Here is a 21004-nt window from a genome sequence, read left to right as displayed (position 1 = left end):
TGGCTACTTTCAACATTTTTTTCTTTGTCTTTATTTCTCAAAAGTTTAATTATGATGCATCTTAGCACAGATCTCCTTGGATTTACTGTTTGTGATTCACTTTCTTGAATCTATACATTTACATCTCTTGCCAAATTCAGGAAATTTAGAGCCATTACTTCTTTGAGTATATTTTCAGTCCCCTTCTCTTTCTGCTCTCCTTCAAGGACTCTGATGACAGGAATGGTAAATCTTTTGTTATAGTTCCAGAAGTCCCTAAGGCTCTGTTCATTTTTTTAGTCTACTTTCTATTTTTAGACTACTTTTACTCTCTGTTATTTAGATTAAGAAATTTCTATTGTTCTGTCTTTCAGTTCACTGATTCTTTCCTCTGTCCCCTCCATTTTCCTGTTGAGCCCATCTACTGAGCATTTTATTTTGGTTTTGTATTTTTCAGTGTCAAAATTTCCATTTGCTTCTTTATATCTTCTATGTCTTTGCTGAGGTTTTCTAATTTTTTTATTTGCTTCAAGCACGTCTGTAATTCCTCACTGAAGCATTTATATCATGATAGATTTCTGATCTTTGTCAGTAATTCTAACTCCTCTGTTACCTCAGTGTTGACATCTATTGATGATCTTTTGTCATGCAATTTGAGATCTTCCTGGTTCTTGGTTTGACAAATGATCTTCAAATGAAACTTGGACATGTTCATATTATGTTATGAGACTCTGAACTGTATTTAAACTTTCCGTTTTAACTGGCTTTTTATGACAGCTCCGGCAAGGGAAGGTCGGGGGTACTGCTTCACCACTGCCAAGTAAAGGGAGAAGTCCAAGTTTCCCAGTTGGCTTCCATTGACACTTGAGGGGGGAATCCTCATTACTGCTGGGTGGAGGTGGAGTTCAGGCTTCCTGAATGGTCTCCATTGACAATGTACTGGGGGTAGCCTCATTACCACTGGGTGATAATGAAAGCCATAACTCTCCAAAAGGCCTCTTCTGACACAACTTCCAAGCATGTCAGGGAAGCAACACATTATTGCTAGGTAGGGACAGAAGTCCAGGCTCTCCGTTAACACAGTATGGGGGTAGATGAGGAGAAAAGGCTCACAACTAGCTAGCTAGGAGGAAAGAAGTCTCAGCTCTCTGCTTGGCCTTCTCTGATACCAATCTGATGGTGGTGTTGGGACACTCTGTTATAGCCTCATGAAAGTGGAATTCCAGGTTCCCTACTCAGCTTTTTCTGGCCTGGGTGCAGATAGTGCCACAGTTTTCCTGTGGTATTTGGCTAAAGTAGAGCAGATATTGTCTAAAAATTTTCTGTCATGCTAAGTTATTCTATTCCTGGACCTTTAGCTAGAGAGAGCAGGTCCTTCTTGGGACTGTTTTTTCGCACCCGTTGACATTTGTAGGCTATTGGCTCACCAAATACACAGTTTTGGATATAAAAGGCAACCAGAAAATCCAAGGAAGCCACCACATCCTTCCTAAGGTCCTGAAATCCCTAGACAGTCTTCCTTCTCTCTACCTTTCAGAGTCTTCTTGTGTTTGTTTTATACATAATATCCGGGGTTTGGGGTTCTACTTAGTAGGAGAAATAGTGAAAAGTATGTTCACTTCATCTTCCTGGAAGCAGAAGTGCTCCTAAATTTCATTTTTACAGCCACCTCATCCATCTCTAAAGTGGATGACAAAGTTTGATATCCCTACTAAACTTGAGCTCAGGCAGCTAATTTAGAGAACACAAAACATAAGACAAGCAATAGTTCAATTTTTAAAAAGCCTTGAGATTCTACTTGGCCTTAATTTCAACGTGAACCAAACGTATAAAGTGGGAATCAAAATGTCAACGTAATCTTAAATTCTAACAAATACAGAGGTTAGCCTATCTAAAGTACTTTACTCAGCTCTGAGTACCAGATTTTAAGAGCAATACTAACAAACCAGTGACAAACCAGAAGAATAAGATTATGGGGTTCCAGAAGATTGAAGAAACTAGAGATAACTTACTTGGAAGAAAGAAAAAGGGGAACCGAAGGAAAGGGTTATATAATAGCAATCTTCTTACATTTATTAGGCTCACAATTGAAATAAGTGGCAGAAAACAGATCAAAGCACAGTCAGATAGGTTCACTTTATATACATAAGAATTTTCTAACAATCCAAACTGCCCCAAAATGTGATGGACTGTTTTACTATCCTACATTCCCAGATATCAGAAGTATTAAAACAAAGACTGTATGTCCCCCAGTTAGAAATATCGTTGAGTGGATTACTTCAATAGGAGAGAGACTTGAGTAGTGACTTTTAATCCATGATCCATGGCACTACCTCAAGTGGTGCTGTGGAGTTGCAGGGAGAGGTGCGACTGCTGCTGAGGAGGAAAAAGGACTGATTTCCCCATCCTGCTTCAACAAAATGTTCCACTTATAGATCTAGCATCTGCAGTGGCTTTTATTAGGGGAGGTGGGAATAGGGTGGGGAGAAAGATTATGCTTTAAAATAAATAAAGGTTCAGGTGCTGGCCCAGTGGCATCGCGGTTAAGTTCGCACGTTCTGCATCAGAGGCCCGGGGTTCACCGGTTCGGATCCTGGGTGCAGACATGGCACCGCTTGGCAAGCCATGCTGTGGTAGGCGTCCCACATATAAAGTAGAGGAAGATGGGCACAAATGTTAGCTCAGGGCCAGTCTTCCTCAGCAAAAAGAGGAGGATGGCAGAAGAAGTTAGCTCAGAGCTAATCTTCCTCAAAAAAGAAAAAACCAACAAAATAAACGTTCAAAAATTACTGAAGACCTGAACCAAGGTCTCTTTGAAGGCTATATTCTGTGATTAATTCCTAGTTCTCAGCCATATTCCAGAAAAGTAAGATCATCATCTTATTGAGGGATTACTGCAAACAAGATTAACGTATGTGATTTTTAAAGCCTCCTGTTCTTCAATACTGGGGATTCTAGAATTAGGTAGATGACTGTTTCAGCTCTCCACTCAATCCACGTCAGCAGAACCTATACTGCGCCTGGGGGGGGATTTTATCTTTCTCTAGAAAAACTTAATATTTAAACTAAATGCCCTTTTATTTCAAAAATAAAAAATACCTGGAGAAAAGTAAATCTTAAAAACCCATGAAGTTATTCATTTTAAATTTGTACTTCTATAAAGAAAAACATTGGAAAAATTAGTTGTTAAATAACTAAATTTTAAGTGAATACTGTACTATCAAAATAACCATATAATTTCTCCAAAAGTAAAAGCAATTTGTTATATATTAGAATACTAAAAAATGGGAAATAATATAGAAAAGTGTCTAAACACTTGAATCTTTAAAATACCTGATCTCGAAAGTTGTAGATCATTTCAGGATTCATACCTATACTAATAACAGTGACCACAATGGTTGATATACAGGAACGTTTTCCAAAAGCATGTTTTGAATTCTTAATCTTAAATAGCTTAAAAAATTAACACAAATCTCACCGTATCATCTTTATTACTACCTTAGTAATGCTAATGGAATTCTTATCTATAAATTAACTAGAGATTCTATTTTCAAAGTAGTAGTATGTTGACTTCTCAGAAATAACAGTCATTGTTAAGAAGTCACTCAAAAGGTGTATGATCTAGATTTTGCTCAGGTATGACTCAGAAGATGGCAGATAGACATGCAGGAGCGGTTCACTTATCTGGTAATGAGTCTACCCAATCACTCAGCATGGAGACAGCAACATGGTCTGTTTTCTGTTGATAGTTATTTATGTATTCTGTGAGTGAATCATATGCCAAATGGTATACCAAATCAGGGGAACACTTGTAAACATTAAGACACATCAAACTCTATTACATGTGTTTTTCAGTCAGGTATTACTTATAAATGTATATAGAAAATTTAAAAATATGATTACCACACAATATAGTAACCACAACATCTCAAAATACTCATACCCTTTGCTTTTATAAAAACTTATTTTCTTATAAAAAGTAACATATTCATGACAGAAAATTTAGAAAAGACAGAACACCAAAAATTTTTTAAATAACCCTTTTTAAATGGAAAATAATCAACATTTAACAAAAAAGCATCAGTGATTTTATGGACCCCATTTTAAACTGAAAAGGACTGACTGAATTCAGATTTTGTTTCCCCATGTAATTAAATTCAACCCTTTGTTATAAGCCCATAGGACTGCTCAACTAAAATACTTAGAGTAAAACTGAATGCCTTCAGCATCGAAAATTAACCTTCAGATTAAATTTGAGACTCTCATAAGTTACATCACTAAAGCAGATTACTAATTTGAAACTATATCATTAAAACTGTTTAGATAATAAAAACTTAAGTGAAAATATCCAATGATCAAGTTCCCTTTAGGAAGACTAGATACCAAAATTAACGTGATAAAGTTATTATTTATTGTTACTAAGATTTATGCTACATAATATTTCTTGATGTTATCAGTTATATTTTACAGATATATATTATTATTTTTCATTTTTTGGTGAGGAAGATTGGCCCTGAGCTAACATCTGTTGCTGATCTTCCTCTTTTTACTTGAGGAAGATTGTCCTTGAGCTAACATCTGTGCCAATCTTCCTCTATTTTGTATGTGGATCACCACGACAGCATGGCTTGATGAGAGGTGTGTAGGTCTGCGCCTGTGACAACCTGGGCCGCCAAAGAGCAGCACATGAACTTAACCACTATGCCACTGGGCCGGCCCCCAGATACATATATATATTTTTTTAGATTTTTTTATTTTTTCCTTTTTCTCCCCAAAGCCCCCTGGTACATAGCTGTATAATCTTCGTTGTGGGTCCTTCTAGTTGTGGCATGTGGGACGCTGCCTCAGCGTGGTTTGATGAGCAGTGCCATGTCCGCACCCAGGATTCAAACCAACAAAACACTGGGCTGCCTGCAGTGGAGCGCACAAACCTAACCACTCGGCCACAGGGCCAGCTCCCCCCCAGACATATATTTTTAGCTTAAAAATATTTTATAATCCTGAGAGAACATAGCTCCTATTTTCCCTTTTACATTTTAAGAGATCTCTGTTTCTGATTTCAGTATATTTACTGATTTTAAGAAAACCAAAGTCAAGCATCTCTTTTACACACCTCTTTCTTAACCTACTTGTTGATAAAAAATTTTCAAAGATTCTGCAGTTTAATGAAGTAAGAGATTAAGCAAACAAACTTAATGCCAGGATGCTTGTTTATAAATTGATTAAAATACCATCTAGGGATCGGTCCCGTGGCATAGTGGTTGACTTCAGTTCATACTGCTTCAGTGGCCTGGGGTTTGTGGGTTCGGATCCCAGGCACAGACATACACCACTCATCAGCCATGCTGTGGCAGCAAGCCACATATAAAATAGAGGAAGACTGGCACAGATGTTACCTTATGGCTAATCTTCCTCAAGCGAAAAATAAGAGGAAGATTGGCAACAGATGTAAGCTCAGGGCCAATCTTCCCTAGCAAAAGAAAATACTATCTAGTAACCTTTGAAGATGGGTCACCTTAATTTAAGTTTTTACTTTAATTACTTACAGAAAATGACTCAGTCCTTGTACATGGCAATTAATACACTCAATATTATAATGCAACCCAGAAATGGGTATAAATCTGAGAATAGAGATTCCTTTCCAGCGACATAGGCAAAAGATTAGGCATTCTACAATCAGTTTCATGTTTCTCAAGATGTGGCATGGCTGCTCTCTAAATCACACCGATTATATGGTTTCTAAAATTTCAATCTTATTAAAAAAAAGAGCTGTAAGGAGAATAAATAATACATTAGAAATGTTACCTTTTAGCCGGTGACTTAGAATCTGTTCCAAAATAGCTGCAAAATTGTTAAATTCAGGAGAAGAATCATCAATTGTCTCAAAGCAGGACCGATCAATCAGGGTCTTCACAGAAAACCTATGGAAAAAAAGGGTTATTATTATTGCTTTTAAACAGAGTTGATTCATTTACCTAAGTAGGGAAAAACAGAAGAAATCAATTTTGGGAAGTATTATATAAATACTTTAAAAGATTATACTCTGAAAACTCCATTTATTCAAATTCACTCTGTAGATAGAAAATGTTACAGAAATATCAGGCTTTTCACTTATATCTTTACTATCTATTGACTACACTAAGACTTAGGAATAGTTCACCTTCCTCACAGCCACTAAAATCAGAATTAAAAAATGACCTAAATTATTAACTCCAAAATACTCAAAAGCCATTATACCACTTATAAGAAATTTGAGTATCAGATCCAAAAGTTTTTAAGAGTTTTGGAGCACAAAACTGAATAAAATAGGATGTGAGTATTCATGAAGTATAGATCCAAAGTTTTTACGAGCTATAAATAAGAAAACTTACAAATCTGTAAAGTACGCTATATTTTTTCTTCTCATCAGAATGTCCTTTGTCTCCCTTTTTTCACCGCCAAAAATCAATGCATTTTCCAAGACTCAGCTCAAATGCCATCTCTTCAATGAATAATTATCCTCCTACAAATTCTTAGCACAAGCTAGCATTTTGCATGTGTCTCCCTTAAGAGACAATTATAATTTATCTTACTGCTATTTGTGTTGTCTATCTCTTATTAGAATATAAATTCCTCTGGGGCAGAAACATATCTTCTTTATGTTTATATTTTTCTCAGCACATAGGACAATGCCTTGAACACCATATTCAGTAAGTACTTATCGATTCATTTGTAAGCCCTATTTTGAAAGAATGCCAAACACAAATTCCAATATCATGACAAGACAAAAAAAAAGTTTATGATTTTTAACATGTATTCATTCACGTAACTACCATCAAAATCAGGATTCAGAACAGTTCTGCCTCCTAAGCAATTCCCCTATGCTATCCCTTTATAGTCATACCCTATAAAGGGGAACAGATGAGTGCCTAAGTAAAGACAGTCAGTGGGGAATGAAGAGAACAGAATAATTATGAGAGCTATTAAACAATGAGAAATGTAAACTATGAGGGAGATATAGGAGTACTCACTGTTTCTTAGGCTTAGGCTTGGTGGTTATACTATTCAACCAGGACAGAAAATACAGGAGACAAGCATAAGGGGAAATATAAAGATATTTGTTTATATGACATATCCATCAATATTTACTATATTAAAAATTAAATGGGGGAAGTTTTTGAACACAGGCAGTCTTCACTTTGTACCGTAGGGCAGGACCATAAAAAATGATTGTGCAAGCTGAAACCATACAAAGTGATCTTAATAATCAATGTAAAGAATTACAATTGTTCTGTGATTTTTACAAATTTTGTCAAAACATTAAACATTACTGGTATTTACAAAGTTTAAAAAAAGAAAAATAGTAGAACATTTATTTAGTACACTGTAATTTAAAACATCAGAAACATTGAGAATTTTATGTCTTCTTTATAAAAAACTCATCAAGGGGCCAGCCCTGCGACCGAGTGGTTAAAGTTCTGCAGGTTCCACTTTGGGGGCCTGGATTCACGGATTCGGATCCCAGGTGCAGATCTATACCACTCATCACCCATGCTGTAGAGACATCCCAGATACAAAGTGGAGGAAGACTGGTGAAGACGTTAGCTCAGAGCTAATCCTTCTCAAGCAAAAAAAAAAAAAAGAGGAGGATTGGCAACAGATGTTAGCTCAAGGCGAAGTTTCCTCTCACACACACACAAAACAAACTTATCAAGAGTAGTTTGAACAGTGCCTGCCTTCTTCTCATTGCATGGAGTGAGCATATTTCCTATATCTTGGTCAACTGTCATATTCCTTCCTAAACTGGGATCATCTCCTAACATTTTATCCTTTGCACTTTCAAAGTTGTGAAAATCTCTGAGAGATTCTATGAGAACTGGTTTGCCAGAGTCACTTCCTCTGGGACATCATCATCTTTTGTCATGACCACTTTGCTCATTTATATCAATATGTTCACCCTAAGTTCCTCTGGCTGTATATCTTAAATTCTCTTAACAGCAGCACTGTCAACATTTCCATGATTATTTCTTCTGTAACTCCATTTATGTTCCACATGTTCCATTTATGTTCAAATTTCACTTTCAGCATTATCGCTTTCCATTTCTTTGCCATACTTTTATTTTTGGTGGCTAATTCACTCTTCCAATTATCCATTTCATAAAAAAAGTGGGATTATCACTAGGAGACAAAGAGGTAACACAATTACAGGCTTTGATTTGTGTGCATGAACTAATAAAGATAAATAGTGACCAATCCTAGACAAACTTTGAAAGAAGTGAGGTGATTGGTCACTGATCATGATGTGCCTTTGTTATTTACAGAGTGATCTGTGGACTAAAGAGCTAGCAGCAAAATTTATTTTATGCAATTATTCACACAGTTAATTATGCAGTTAATACACGGTGGTAGTCAAATTGGAACTACATTGTGGAACTGGTATTATTTTACTAAACTGTAGTAAGTTAAATTAGTGCATTTTGGAACTGTGCAAAGTGAGGACTGCCTCATTTATGTATTAATTAATTAGAAAAAATTAAACCCATTACACATTAGCAAAGACAATCTATTTTTAGGAAAACTATTATCTTCCAATACAACAAAAGAAATGGCAAGAAAAGCATTGTTTTACATCTTTGCAAATATCTGTAATGTTGTGTTTAATAGAAAATAACTAAATTCTTCTATCTACTTCTGCATTCAATCTATTTTTTTTTCTGCTTTCTTCCCTCCCCCAATCCCCCCAGTACATAGTTGTATATTTTAGTTGTGGGTCGTTCTAGTTGTGGCATGTGGGATGCCACCTCAACGTGGCCTGAGGAGTGGTGCCATGTCCAGGCCCTGGATCCAAACTGGTGAAACCCTGGGCCACCGGAGCGGAACGTGCGAACTTAACTACTTGGCCACGGGGCCGGCCCCCTCAATCTATTCCAAGACTACCTACCATGTAGCCTCTGGAAAACTCCCCTGTACACTTGTTAAAGAATGAGAACAAAAAGGTAAATAATGTCTTAGAATTGTTAAGAAAATAATTTTGATCTTTCAGACCTCTGAAAGGGTCTGGGTTCCAGAGTACACTTTGAGAACCAGTATCCTAAGGCATTATTTATATGTAATGAAGTAATTTTCTCCTATGCAGCTAAAATGGTAGTAATTATATCCTTGAGAGAGATTTAGGAAAATAGTTACTCAAATAATTTTCAGTCTTCTTTGGGTCAGATGAATAACCCTGACTGAGAAAGGCTGAGATAGATTAACATTCAGATACATAGTACCCCTGTAACAGCAACTGGAACATAATGAAAGAAGCCATTATGTAAAAGAGAGGAAAAGAATATCTAGGAAGTAACACTGATGAAGTTGGTCTCTTGTACCTAGAAGACAGTCAAGTTAGATAAATAGATGTAATGCGTGAGCAAATGAATAGAAACAAAAAGAAGGTAAACAAAAACCTGACTACCGAGGGACCTCAAATTTTTTTTTTGTTTCCTACGTCCATTTCATTGACAATATAAGAGAAAAATGCTGCCAATCCTCAGCAAACTCTTAATAATAATAAATAAGTATAATGTTCTTATTCAGTGAGAGAATAAAATAGGAAGTATTCTTAGAATGAATTAAAACAAACCCACACAGTCTCCACCTCCACCTTTGACCTAAAGAGAAGGAAACTTCTGAATGTTTGTAAGTTTCTCTCTAATCTTGATTAGGTCAAATGGAATGGAAAAGCTGACTCTGCAATCACATTCAAGGTAGGAGTAGCCTACTGCCTTAAAAAATTATGTCATCTATGAAAGTACGGCACGTTGGTGAAATGAACTGAAAATCACATTTAAAGATAAAAGTAATAAAGTGCTTATTGCATCAAAAAAGAGGTAGGTTAGAACTCAATCTCCACCTGTAGCAGTCTGCTAAGGTTTGGCTAGTTGCTATTGTCCTCCAGGAATAATACAAAATTACCTAACAAATGATGTCCTTTGTAAACTGCAATGGGAAAAAAAAGCCATGGATAGTCAGACATATATTTTTGCAGCATCAAGGGCCATATACAGATCAAGTGGTAGTCAACAAAAGGCATGAGCCTTTTTATCATGTTATCAATTATATTCTATAGAAGATACTATCTGCATGACAAAAACCTTAGATGGTCAATCTCAGAAGCACTAAATTACTTTAAACCCAACATCTGACTAAAAACTAAAACAAAAGCAAAGTCCAAACATCCCAAAGCATATCATTAGACAGAATTTCTGTTATTTCTAAGCATGAAGATATTTAAGGGTGACAAAGCATTTTAAATAATTTCTAAAATACCAAGGTTAATAATGAAAAAGAATGTTTCCCAGCTTTACTTCATCATCTATATCCTGCTTTCCTCCTGTCAAGACAAATCAAAATTTCAGAAGGCAAATTAGTTCCTTAGAGTCCATGTTTTACTCCTAGCTAGCCAAGTCTTCCCACACAACACTTACTTCTCTAGAATCATGTAGCTAGCTCCGCTGTGCCAGAATAATGAGAATCTTTTCTCCATAACACAGTAACTACCTAAGATGTGCTAGAAAAACCAAACTTGTAAAAAAAATTTCAGTACATCTCAAGAATATCACACAGATGCCGAGCTATTTCCTGATAACGATGACATTAATATTAGTCATCTCTTTCCTGAAGAGGACTGATTTTAAAATAATGAAATGACAATTTGATGAATGTCTAAAAATACCAAATCAAGTCTAAATAACAGCTTTTACATAAGAATTAAAAAATCAAAAATTTACATAAAAGGGTCCTATAATTAAGTGCAATTTTTGAAATGTCTCTGGTTTAAAAGATTCTCTTTCCCACCTTCAACATCCCAAGGAAATTTTTGTTAGCTTTGACATAAGAAATAATGATTATGAGTAAAGCCTTCAAACCTAAGAAAGCATGAACTACCATTTTTCCTTTGGCAACACACCAAGAAAAATTAGACAGTTTCCAAACTACACTTAAAAATCTTCATTACACCCATATATTTAATTAATTCTTTCCATAGTTCATAGATTTGTAACATAATTGTAACTACAAATAATTAGAAAGCTAAAAATATGACAAAATCAAAAATAAAATTATTATTTTGTTAAATTTCTACACTATTGAAAAGAAACTATTCAAAAAGTGGAAATTCACCTTTAATATTTGAGGCCCTGCATTAGTAATATACAGTTATATACTCGCATATATACAGAGTAAGTAAGTAGGAAAGAAAAGTACTCCCGACCCTGTAGAACAAGCTTACATAATCTTAACCATTTATCAAATACACTTCAGAAAAAACAAATTCCACACAAAACATTTTCTTATCTTTACTGTTATATCCCTTCACATAAAATTATATTTGAAGATAATTAAAGTACATAAAAGCAACTAGAATCATCACATTTCAAAACTAAAAGGGGTTCAGAAAAGTTACAGTCATTCATAAGAGTGACAGTTTTTTTTTATTTTTTTGCTAACGAAGATTGCCCTGAGCTAACATCTGTTGCCAATCTTCCTCTTTTTCTATGTGAGCCGCCACCACCACCACATCATGGCCACTGACCAGAGATGTAGGTCTGCACCCAGGAACCGAACCCAGGCCATTGAAGCAGAGTGCTAAACTTAACTACTAGGCCACTGGGACTGGCCCAACGGTGACATTTTTAAATGGAACATAAGTATCTAAATTCTGAGATAGAGTTCTTTCTACTACTTCTCACCAAATTTACAAGATTCCTTATATTATTATTGCTAGTAGTCTTTACCAAAGGGGTAGGGTAACCATCCTCTGCCATTAATATAATTTTGTTGGTGGTGGTGCTGTCAAGTCAATTCTGACACCTAGCAATCCCATGTATAGTAGAGCTGAAACCTGCTCAGTCTTTTTTACTTTTTATTGCAGTAACTTTGGATTATAACATTAATAACTTTCAGGTGTACATCATAACTGCCCAGTCTTTCTGCTCCATTTCTCACCTTCCAGCGCTATATCAGACAGTGTTCCACTGCTATGCATAAGGTTTTCAGGGCCAATTTTCCCAAAAGCAGATGGCCAGGTCTTCCTAGTCTGTTAGCCTGGAAGCTCACCTGAAATGTGTCTATTTGAAATACAGGTGGCCTAGCTTTCAGCATGAGAGCAACACACAGCAGCTAGTGTATGACAATGGAGAGAAGGGTGGTGTGGTTCCTTGACTGGGAAACAAACCCGGGCCACAGCGGTGAGAGCAGTGACTCCTGACTACTAGACCACTAGGGCTGGCTAATCCTAATATCCATCATCAATAATCACCAAGGAGATGGCTGCCAAGAGAGAGGACACAACCCAGCCCAAATATAATGTAAAACTGTGACTACAGATGATAATGAGCAGAATATCCAGATTTCTGTTCACTGGAAGGCTTATTTCTTTTCTTAAATTTTACACGAGAAATCTAAAAATTCTTTTAGAATCAGTTATTTGCCTTTTTTTCAAGTATCATACAAGTTAAGAATTCCCAGCCATCATGTGTACTTCCCCTTTATTTTTCTATAATTTTAATTATTTTATAATGAGAAAAAATACTTTTCACATATCCTTTTAGCAGGAGTCTACAGACTGTCGTCCACAGGCGAAGTCTAATCAGTTGCCTGTTTCTGTAAATAAACTTTTATTGGAACACATAAAAAAAAGTCTCAACCATCTTCTCTGGAATTTGTACCCTGAAACTTAAAACTCTCTGTTATCATAATATTTACCATTTCTAAAAATTTTATTCAATGTAAAAATTAAAAAGAGAGAGAGAGAAGTATATTTTAAAATATTTCTCTGCCTGTACTATCAAAATTTCTTTGAAAAAATTGTTAATCTAGGCACCTTAAAGATGAGATATTCTATTATTAACATCTTATATTGCTATATAAACAGATTAATAATAGCAGATTGCTCAAAATGAGAAATAACATTAGAAGCACTATCTTAAAAAAAAAAGGAAAAGAAATTTTGCAAAAAAAAAATTCATCTAAAATTAGAAAGCTATCAAACCAAGAAAACCTCCCATCTTAAAACAAATGAACTCGATCTCATATGAAAGAACTCCCAATTAAAGTCATTTTAATAAAGCATACTTTAACTATACACTTGGATCACATATCTCTTTGGAACCCAAGTGTTCTTTTCCAATGACAAACGAAAATATTCAAGTAACGTATTTTAACATAGGTAAACAATCTAGTAAATTAGATATTCAATGCAGCAGTACAACAATAGGAAGAACACGGGCTTTGATACCAGAAGGGCCTGGATTCAGGCCCGGCTCTGCTATTATTCATTCCTTGTCAAGACACTTAACCTCTCTGAACCTCAGTTTCCTCAGCTGTCAATTACCTAATAACTGTGAAGATTAAAGGAGACAGCATATATAAAGTATTTAATAAGGTGTTAGCTTATACAAAAATTACTAAATGTTACCACATAGGGTTAATAACATCTAAGCACAGAAAAAGGGAGGCAGGAATTTGGGTGCCTGCATGTAAGTCGATTTTTAAAAAGCATAACATACAGTGATCATGGTTTATCAACACTAGAAATGCTAACTAAATGAAGGCTCGCAGCTTCTGGTTCTATGGCTCAAATACAAACACACAAGCTAGATCCAGTCAACCTGTCATAGACACTCAAGGGAACACAGCATAAGAGGAAAAGCAGAGGTTTTGAAACTAGATGTATTTGGGCTAGAATTCTGGCAATGTTAGCCTTAACTAAAAATAAATCTGATTCAAATAATAATTGTTTTAATTAGAACTTTCATTTTTAGTCATAAACACTAAATCTAATATTTTTCCTCCAAAAAAGCATATTCTCCATGAATTATATAAGTTAAATAATGCATTTTCTTCAGATGGTAGACACAGATATTTTGTGATTTTTAAAAATTTATTAGGGGCCACCCCATGACCGAGTGGTTACGTTTGAGTGCTCCATTTGGCAGCCCAGGGTTTCACAGGTTCGGATCCTGGGCACGAACATGGCACCGCTCATCAGGCCATGCTGAGGCAGCATCCCACATGTCACAGCTATAGAAGGACCCACAACTAAAAATACACGACTAACTACTGGGGGACTTTGGGAGAAAAAGGAAAAATAAAATCTTTAAAAAAAAAAATTTAAAAATTTTAAATTGTATTTCTAATATTAATTTTGAGACTACATCTGGAATATAACAGAAGACTTGGTTTTATAATTGTAAATACTAAGAGAAATTTTAAAATTTCAAAATAAAATGTTAAATTTGAAAATTTGGGGGATATTGTTATCCTATCCTTTTCTAAAGACAATCACCATCACTGTAGAAAATGGACGGTAAGTCATTTTATTTTGCAAAAACAAGAAAATGTGTGCATTATATACATTTTCTATTTTTCATAAAATATTTTCAAAACAGTATACATTTTAGAATTTCTATCCAATTTTGTTAAATATTGTTTTGTATAAAATAGAAAACTAAAGTAGATTGCTTTGGGAAAGTAAATATCAAAAATACATCCATTAATTTAGTTCAGCCTTCGTCCTTCTTTTTTTTTTTATTCAAACACTAGCAGAGATGAATTTTTATTTTTCCATTTCCACATTAAATTTCAATTAGTATAATTCCATTCAAAAGAAAGCAAATTCTACTGCTGAACCTGTTACATGTCTAAAACTTGATTATCATTAGAGATTAGTCATTAGGGTGACTTTTTAAAAACAAGTGAGGATGATTCTTTAATTCAACCTTCAACTTTATTTATTTTTTTAAAGATTTTATTTTTTTCCTTTTTCTTCCCAAAGCCCCCCAGTACATAGTTGCATTTTCTTCGTTGTGGGTCCTTCTAGTTGTGGCATGTGGGACACTGCCTCAGCGTGGTTCGATGAGCAGTGCCATGTCCGCATCCAGGATTCGAACCAACGAAACACTGGGCCACCTGCAGCAGAGCATGAGAAGCCAACCACTCGGCCACGGGGCCAGCCCCAACTTTATTTCGAGAAGGTCCACTGCTATTATTCTTCACCAATTAGCGAGAATTACCTCATTTGATAAACGTGCTTACTAGGTACTAGATGCTGAGAATAAACTAGATGCTGAATAAACTACCATTCCTGTACTTGAGAAATTCACATCCTAGTAGAAGACAAAAAAGATAATTAGATTATGGCATAATGAGTGCTATGTTTACTTACATAACCTATTCCAGAAAAGACTTGAGATTACCTATGGGAACATATAAAATATAATCAGTTGACTACATAAACTAAAACTAAGCAGGAAGATGAAAAATGTGGGAACATATCTCCACTTCCAAGCAGGATGGTAGACCAGTGCTCCCACAGAGTACAACTAGAAAAACTGGGGAGAGTGGGGATTACAGAAATCTTATGTTCGAAGGATGCAAAATGTTGCTGAAACAATAATTAGAGGCACTAAGGCTCCAGAGAGTGGGAAGCTCAAAAAGGTGAACTGACTGCTACAGCTGCTTTTACCCAGGAGCGTCTGCCAATTCTGAGTGCTGACAGAGTCTGGTACCCACAGAAGGTTGCTAGTAGGGGACAGAAAAACCAGTAAAGCTTTTGAAGGAGACTTGGGAAAGCCTCAAACACAGTATGACATTCTCTTTATCAGGAGACTAAAATCATAATCAGAAAGCCTCTGGAAAACACAACGAAGGATTTGCTAGTTTCAGAAGACAAAATAATAGTTTAGGACTACCAGAAAAACAGTGCTGGAAAATACACCAAATCTAGGATGGAAACTCTGGAGGGGCAAGGGCAAAGTATAGGCTGACCGAGACTTACCAGGGTTGAAATCCAGCCTGGATTCAGCACAATCTCTGACTGGACGAAGGTGATCAGCCACCACTCTATCTTCTGGAGGAAGATAACACTAGGAAAGAAGAGTGAGCACTATCCTCTACTATTGGCCATGGGCTCTTGGCCATGTTTTTCTCAGATTGGGTGGTACATTCCATCTGTTTACTCTACTGTGGTCTCTTTCTACTATGTTATGATGTCATGTTCTTTTTTTTTTTTTGAGGAAGATTAGCCCTTAGCTAACTACTGCACATCCTCCTCTTTTTGCTGAGGAAGACTGGCCCTGAGCTAGTATCCATGCTCACCTTCCTCTACTTTATACGTGGAACGCCTACCACAGCATGGCTTTTGCCAAGCAGTACCATGTCTGCACCCGGAATCCAAACTGGTGAACCCCGGGCCACTGAGAAGCGGAACGTATGAACTTAACTGCTGTGCCACCGGGCCGGCCCCTGTTATGTTCTGATGAACACTTTGACACATAATGGTCAACAAAAGGGTAAGTGTAATAGTACCAAAAAAACAATAAAAGAGCTAAAAAAAATCTAATACATATTATCTGGCATTCGATAAAAAATTCTAGACATGCCAAAAAGCTACATGACAAAAAGAGAGAGGGAGAAAGAAAACAGACAATAAAAACAGATATAAAGATGACCCAAATATTCTAAATCAATGATAAGAACTTTAACTATGATTAATATGTTCAAGAGAATAAAGGAAAAGAAGGATATAGATGAAAAGATAGGTATTTTAATCAGGGGATTCAAGTCCATTAAAAAAGAATCAAATAGGGGCTGGCCCCGTGGCCGAGTGGTTAAGTTTGCATGCTCTGCTTGAGCAGCCCAGGGTTTCGGTGGTTCAGATCCTGAGCACGGACATGGCACTGCTCATCAGGCCATGCTGAAGCAGCGTCCCACAAAGCACAACCAGAAGGACCTACAAATATATAAACAACTATGTACTGGGGGGCTTTGCAGAAAAGAAGGAGAAAAAAGAAGACTGGCAACAGACGTTAGCTCAGGTGTCAATCTTTATTAAAAGAAAAAGAATCAAATAGAAATTCTAGAACTATCTGGAATTGAAAACTTATGTGATGGGTTAAACAGTAGATGAAACACGGGAGAAGATATGATTAATGAACAAGAAGAAAAATCAACAGAAAATATATAAACTGAAACACAGAAAGAAAAAGAATATAGAAAATACAGAAAAGAATATAAGTCAAGCCGGGCCTGAGTTTAACATACATGTAATTGGAGTGTAAGAACAGACAAAATTTCCCCAAAACTGATGGAAGAGCAATGAAAAGGGTAAATATGTCGGTAAATACAAATGGATATCCCCTGAATAACGAGTGTAAAATACAGTAATAAAATAATCTTGCAGAATTTAAAACACACAGATTTTAAAAGTATGTCTTAGGATGAGGGAGAACAAATAGTTCTGACATTACTGGAGAAGCAGTAAAAGTTAAATTTGTTTTAGATGGTGATAAATCATGAGTAACTGCCAGAAAAAGGATATACATCAAATATATATATATATAGAAAAAGAACATATGACTAATAAGATCATAGAAAAACTGGAATAGTGGAATAAATGGAATAATAAACAAATACTTTACTGAGGGCCTGGTCTGGTGGGATAGCAGTTAAGTTTGCACACTCTGCTTCAGCAGCCCGGGGTTCACCAGTTTGGATCTCAGGCATGGATGTACACACTGCTTATCAAGCCATGCTGTGACAGGTGTCCCACATATATAAAGTAGAGGAAGATGGGCACAGATGTTAGCTCAGGGCCAATCTTCCTCAGCAAACAGAGGAGGATTGGCAGTGGATGTTAGCGAAGGGCTAATCCTCCTCAAAAAAAAAACAACAACAACAAAAGCCAGAGCAATTAGGCAAGAAAAAGGAATAAAAGGAATCCAAATAGGGAGGGAAGAAGTGAAACTCTCGCTGTTTGCAGACGGCATGATCTTATATATAGAAAACCCCAAAGAATCCACTGGAAAACTTTTAGAAAGAATCAACAACTACAGAAAAGTTGCAGGGTATGGGATCAATTTACACAAATCAGTAGCATTGCTATACTCTAACAATGAACTAACAGAAAAAGAACTCAAGAACACAATTCCATTCACAATTGCAACAAAAAGAATAAAATACCTCGGGGTGAATTTAACTAAGGAAGTGAAAGACCTATACGACAAAAACTACAACGCTTTTCTGAAAGAAATGGATGACGACATAAAGAGATGGAAAGGCATTCCATGCACATGGGTGGAAGAATAAACATAGTTAAAATGTCCATTCTACCTAAAGCAATGTACAGGTTCAATGTAATGCCAATCAGAATCCCAATGACATTCTTTACAGAAATAGAACAAAGAATCCTAAAATTCATATGGGGCAAAAAAAGACTCCGAATTGCTAAAGCAATCCTGAGAAAAAAGAACAAAGCTGGAGGCATCACAATCCCTGACTTCAAAACATACTACAAAGCTACAGTAATCAAAACAGCATGGTACTGGTACAAAAACAGGTGCACAGATCAATGGAACAGAATTGAAAGCCCAGAAATAAAACCACACATCTCTGGACAGCTAATCTTTGACAGAGGAGCTGAGGGCATACAATGGAGAAAAGAAAGTCTTTTCAACAAATGGTGCTGGGAAAACTGGAAAGCCACATGTAAAAGAATGAAAATTGACTATTCTTTGTCACCATTCACCAAAATAAACTCAAAATGGATCAAAGACCTAAAGGTGACACCTGAAACCACAAGGCTTCTGCAAGAAAACGTAGGCAGTACACTCTTTGACATCAGTATTAAAAGGATCTTTTCGGACACCATGTCTTCTCAGACAAGCGAAACAATAGAAAGAATAAACAAATGGGACTTCATAAGACTAAAGAGCTTCTTCAAGGCAAAGGAAAACAGGATTGAAACAAAAAAAACCCCACTAACTGGGAAAAAATATTTGCAAGTCATACATCCGACAAAGGCTTAATATCCATAATATATAAAGAACTCACACAACTCAACAACAAAAAATCAAACAACCCAATCAAAAAATGGGCAGGAGACATGAACAGACATTTCTCAAAAGAAGATATACAGATGGCCAATAGGCACACGAAAAGATGTTCATCATCGCTGATCATCAGGGAAATGCAAATCAAAACTACACTAAGATATTACCTTACACCCATTAGAATGACAAAAATTAACTAAAACAAATAGTAACAAATGTTGGAGAGGTTGTGGAGAAAAAGGAACCCTCATACACTGTTGGTGGGAATGCAAACTGGTACAGCCACTATGGAAAACAGTATGGAGATTTCTCAAATAATTAAAAATAGAACTACCATATGATCCAGCTATCCCACTACTGGGTATCTATCCAAAGAGCTTGAAATCAGCAATTCCAAAAGTCCCATGCACCCCAATGTTCATTGCAGCATTATTTACAATAGCCAAGATGTGGAAGCAACCTAAGTGCCCATCAACTGATGAGTGGATAAAGAAGATGTGGTATATATACACAATGGAATACCACTCAGCCGTAAAAAAAGAACAAAATCGTCCCATTTGCAACAACATGGATGGACCTTGAGGGAATTATGTTAAGTGAAATAAGTCAGATAGAGAAGGACAATCTCTGTATGACTCCACTCATATGAGGAATTTAAAAATGCAGACAAAGAGAAGAGATTAGTGGCTACCGGGGGAAGCTGGGGTGGGGGGTGGGCACAAAGGGTGAAGGGGTGCTCCTACAACACGACTGACAGACAATAACGTACAACTGAAATTTCACAAGATCTAACCTATCATTAACTCAATAAAAATTTTAAAAAAACTTTACTGATATAAGAAAATAGAAAAAAGTGAACACAAAAAAGAGTAAAATTGTAGTTAAAAACTCAAATATAATAACATTAAATGTAAATGGGCTAAATACTCTAAATAAAAAATGAGACAAAATGCAAAATCGATTCTAACCTGCCTACAAAAGACACTTTAAGGACCCAGAAAGAATGAAAGTTAAGAAAGGAAAAAGATTGGGGCTGGCCCCGTGGCCGAGTGGTTAAGTTTGCGCGCTCCGCTGCAGGCGGCCCAGTGTTTCGTTGGTTCGAATCCTGGGCGCAGACATGGCACTGCTCATCAAACCACGCTGAGGCAGCGTCCCACATGCCACAACTAGAAGGACCCACAACGAAGAATATACAACTATGTACTGGGGGGCTTTGGGGAGAAAAAGGAAAAATAAAATCTTTAAAAAAAAAAAAAAAAGAAAGGAAAAAGATAGATCATACAAACACTAATTAAAAGAAAACTATTTTAACTATATTAATAGCAGACAAACAGACTTTAAGGCAGTAACAGTACAAGAGATAAGAAGGACATTTCATGAAGACAAAGGAATTAAACCACTAGGAAGAGATCATAATTCTAAAGCTGCACACACCTAGTAAGAGAGCAACAAAATATTTACAGCAAAAAATGACAGAACTAAAAGGAGAAACAGACAAATCTACACTCATAGAGACAGATTTTAATACATCTCTCTCAATACCAGATAGACTAAGCACACAAAAAACTAGTAGGATACAGAGGATATGAACAACACAAGAAACTCTGGATCTAAGTGGCATATACAGAACATGCAATCAACAGTGCCAGAATATATATTCTTTTCAAATGCACATGAAATATTTATCACAATTAACCATATGCTGCATCATAAAGCAAGCATAAACAAAATTTTAAAAGTTTAAAATCTTTCAGAATATGTTCTCTGCATAGTGGAATTAAGTTAGAAATCAGTAACTAAAAACACAAAATTCTCAACTGTTTGAAAGTTAAAAATACATTTTTAAATAATCCATGAATCAAAGAAGAAATCCCAACAGAAATCAGAAAACATTTAAAACTAATTAATAATGAAAATACAATTATTAATTTAAAAACAGGAACTTAAAGAAAGTGGAAGAAAGAAAATAGTAAAGACAAGAAGAGAAATCAATGAATTAACAAACCAATGTACAACAGAAAAAATTAACAAAGCCAAGGGTTTTGGCTTTTGGTTCAAGGGTTGGTTCTTTGAAAAGATTAATAAAATTTCTAGACTCCTAGAAAGACAAAAACATGGGAAAAGCAGAGATTACCAATACTACGAGAAAAAATTGAAAATGACTACAGATTTTT

The 21004-nt window shown here is 35.9% G+C and overlaps 2 protein-coding genes across 29 annotated transcripts in view; one reads left to right on the top strand and one right to left on the bottom strand.

The window, feature by feature from the left end:
- ABCB1 (ATP binding cassette subfamily B member 1) overlaps positions 1-21004 on the top strand; it is a 197324-nt gene that overhangs the window by 36216 nt on the left and 140104 nt on the right. The window lies entirely within an intron of this gene.
- Positions 1-21004, bottom strand: part of RUNDC3B (RUN domain containing 3B) — a 150927-nt gene that overhangs the window by 120730 nt on the left and 9193 nt on the right. For 15 of the 28 annotated variants that reach the window (XR_011539469.1, XR_011539471.1, XM_070617370.1 and 12 more), the window contains exon 2: positions 5785-5900. Coding sequence is in view for 14 of the 28 variants with exons in the window: in XM_070617356.1 (XP_070473457.1) it covers positions 5785-5900 (116 nt within the window). In the remaining 14 variants the exon portion in view is untranslated. Of the gene's footprint in view, positions 1-5784; positions 5901-6989; positions 7020-15778; positions 15867-21004 lie in introns of all 28 variants that reach the window. The other 13 variants (XR_011539467.1, XR_011539468.1, XR_011539470.1 and 10 more) reach the window with 2 other exon arrangements.

This window comes from Equus przewalskii, chromosome 4 (assembly GCF_037783145.1).
Source record: "Equus przewalskii isolate Varuska chromosome 4, EquPr2, whole genome shotgun sequence".
NCBI lineage: Eukaryota > Metazoa > Chordata > Mammalia > Perissodactyla > Equidae > Equus > Equus przewalskii.
This window is presented reverse-complemented; position numbering and strand designations above follow the sequence as displayed.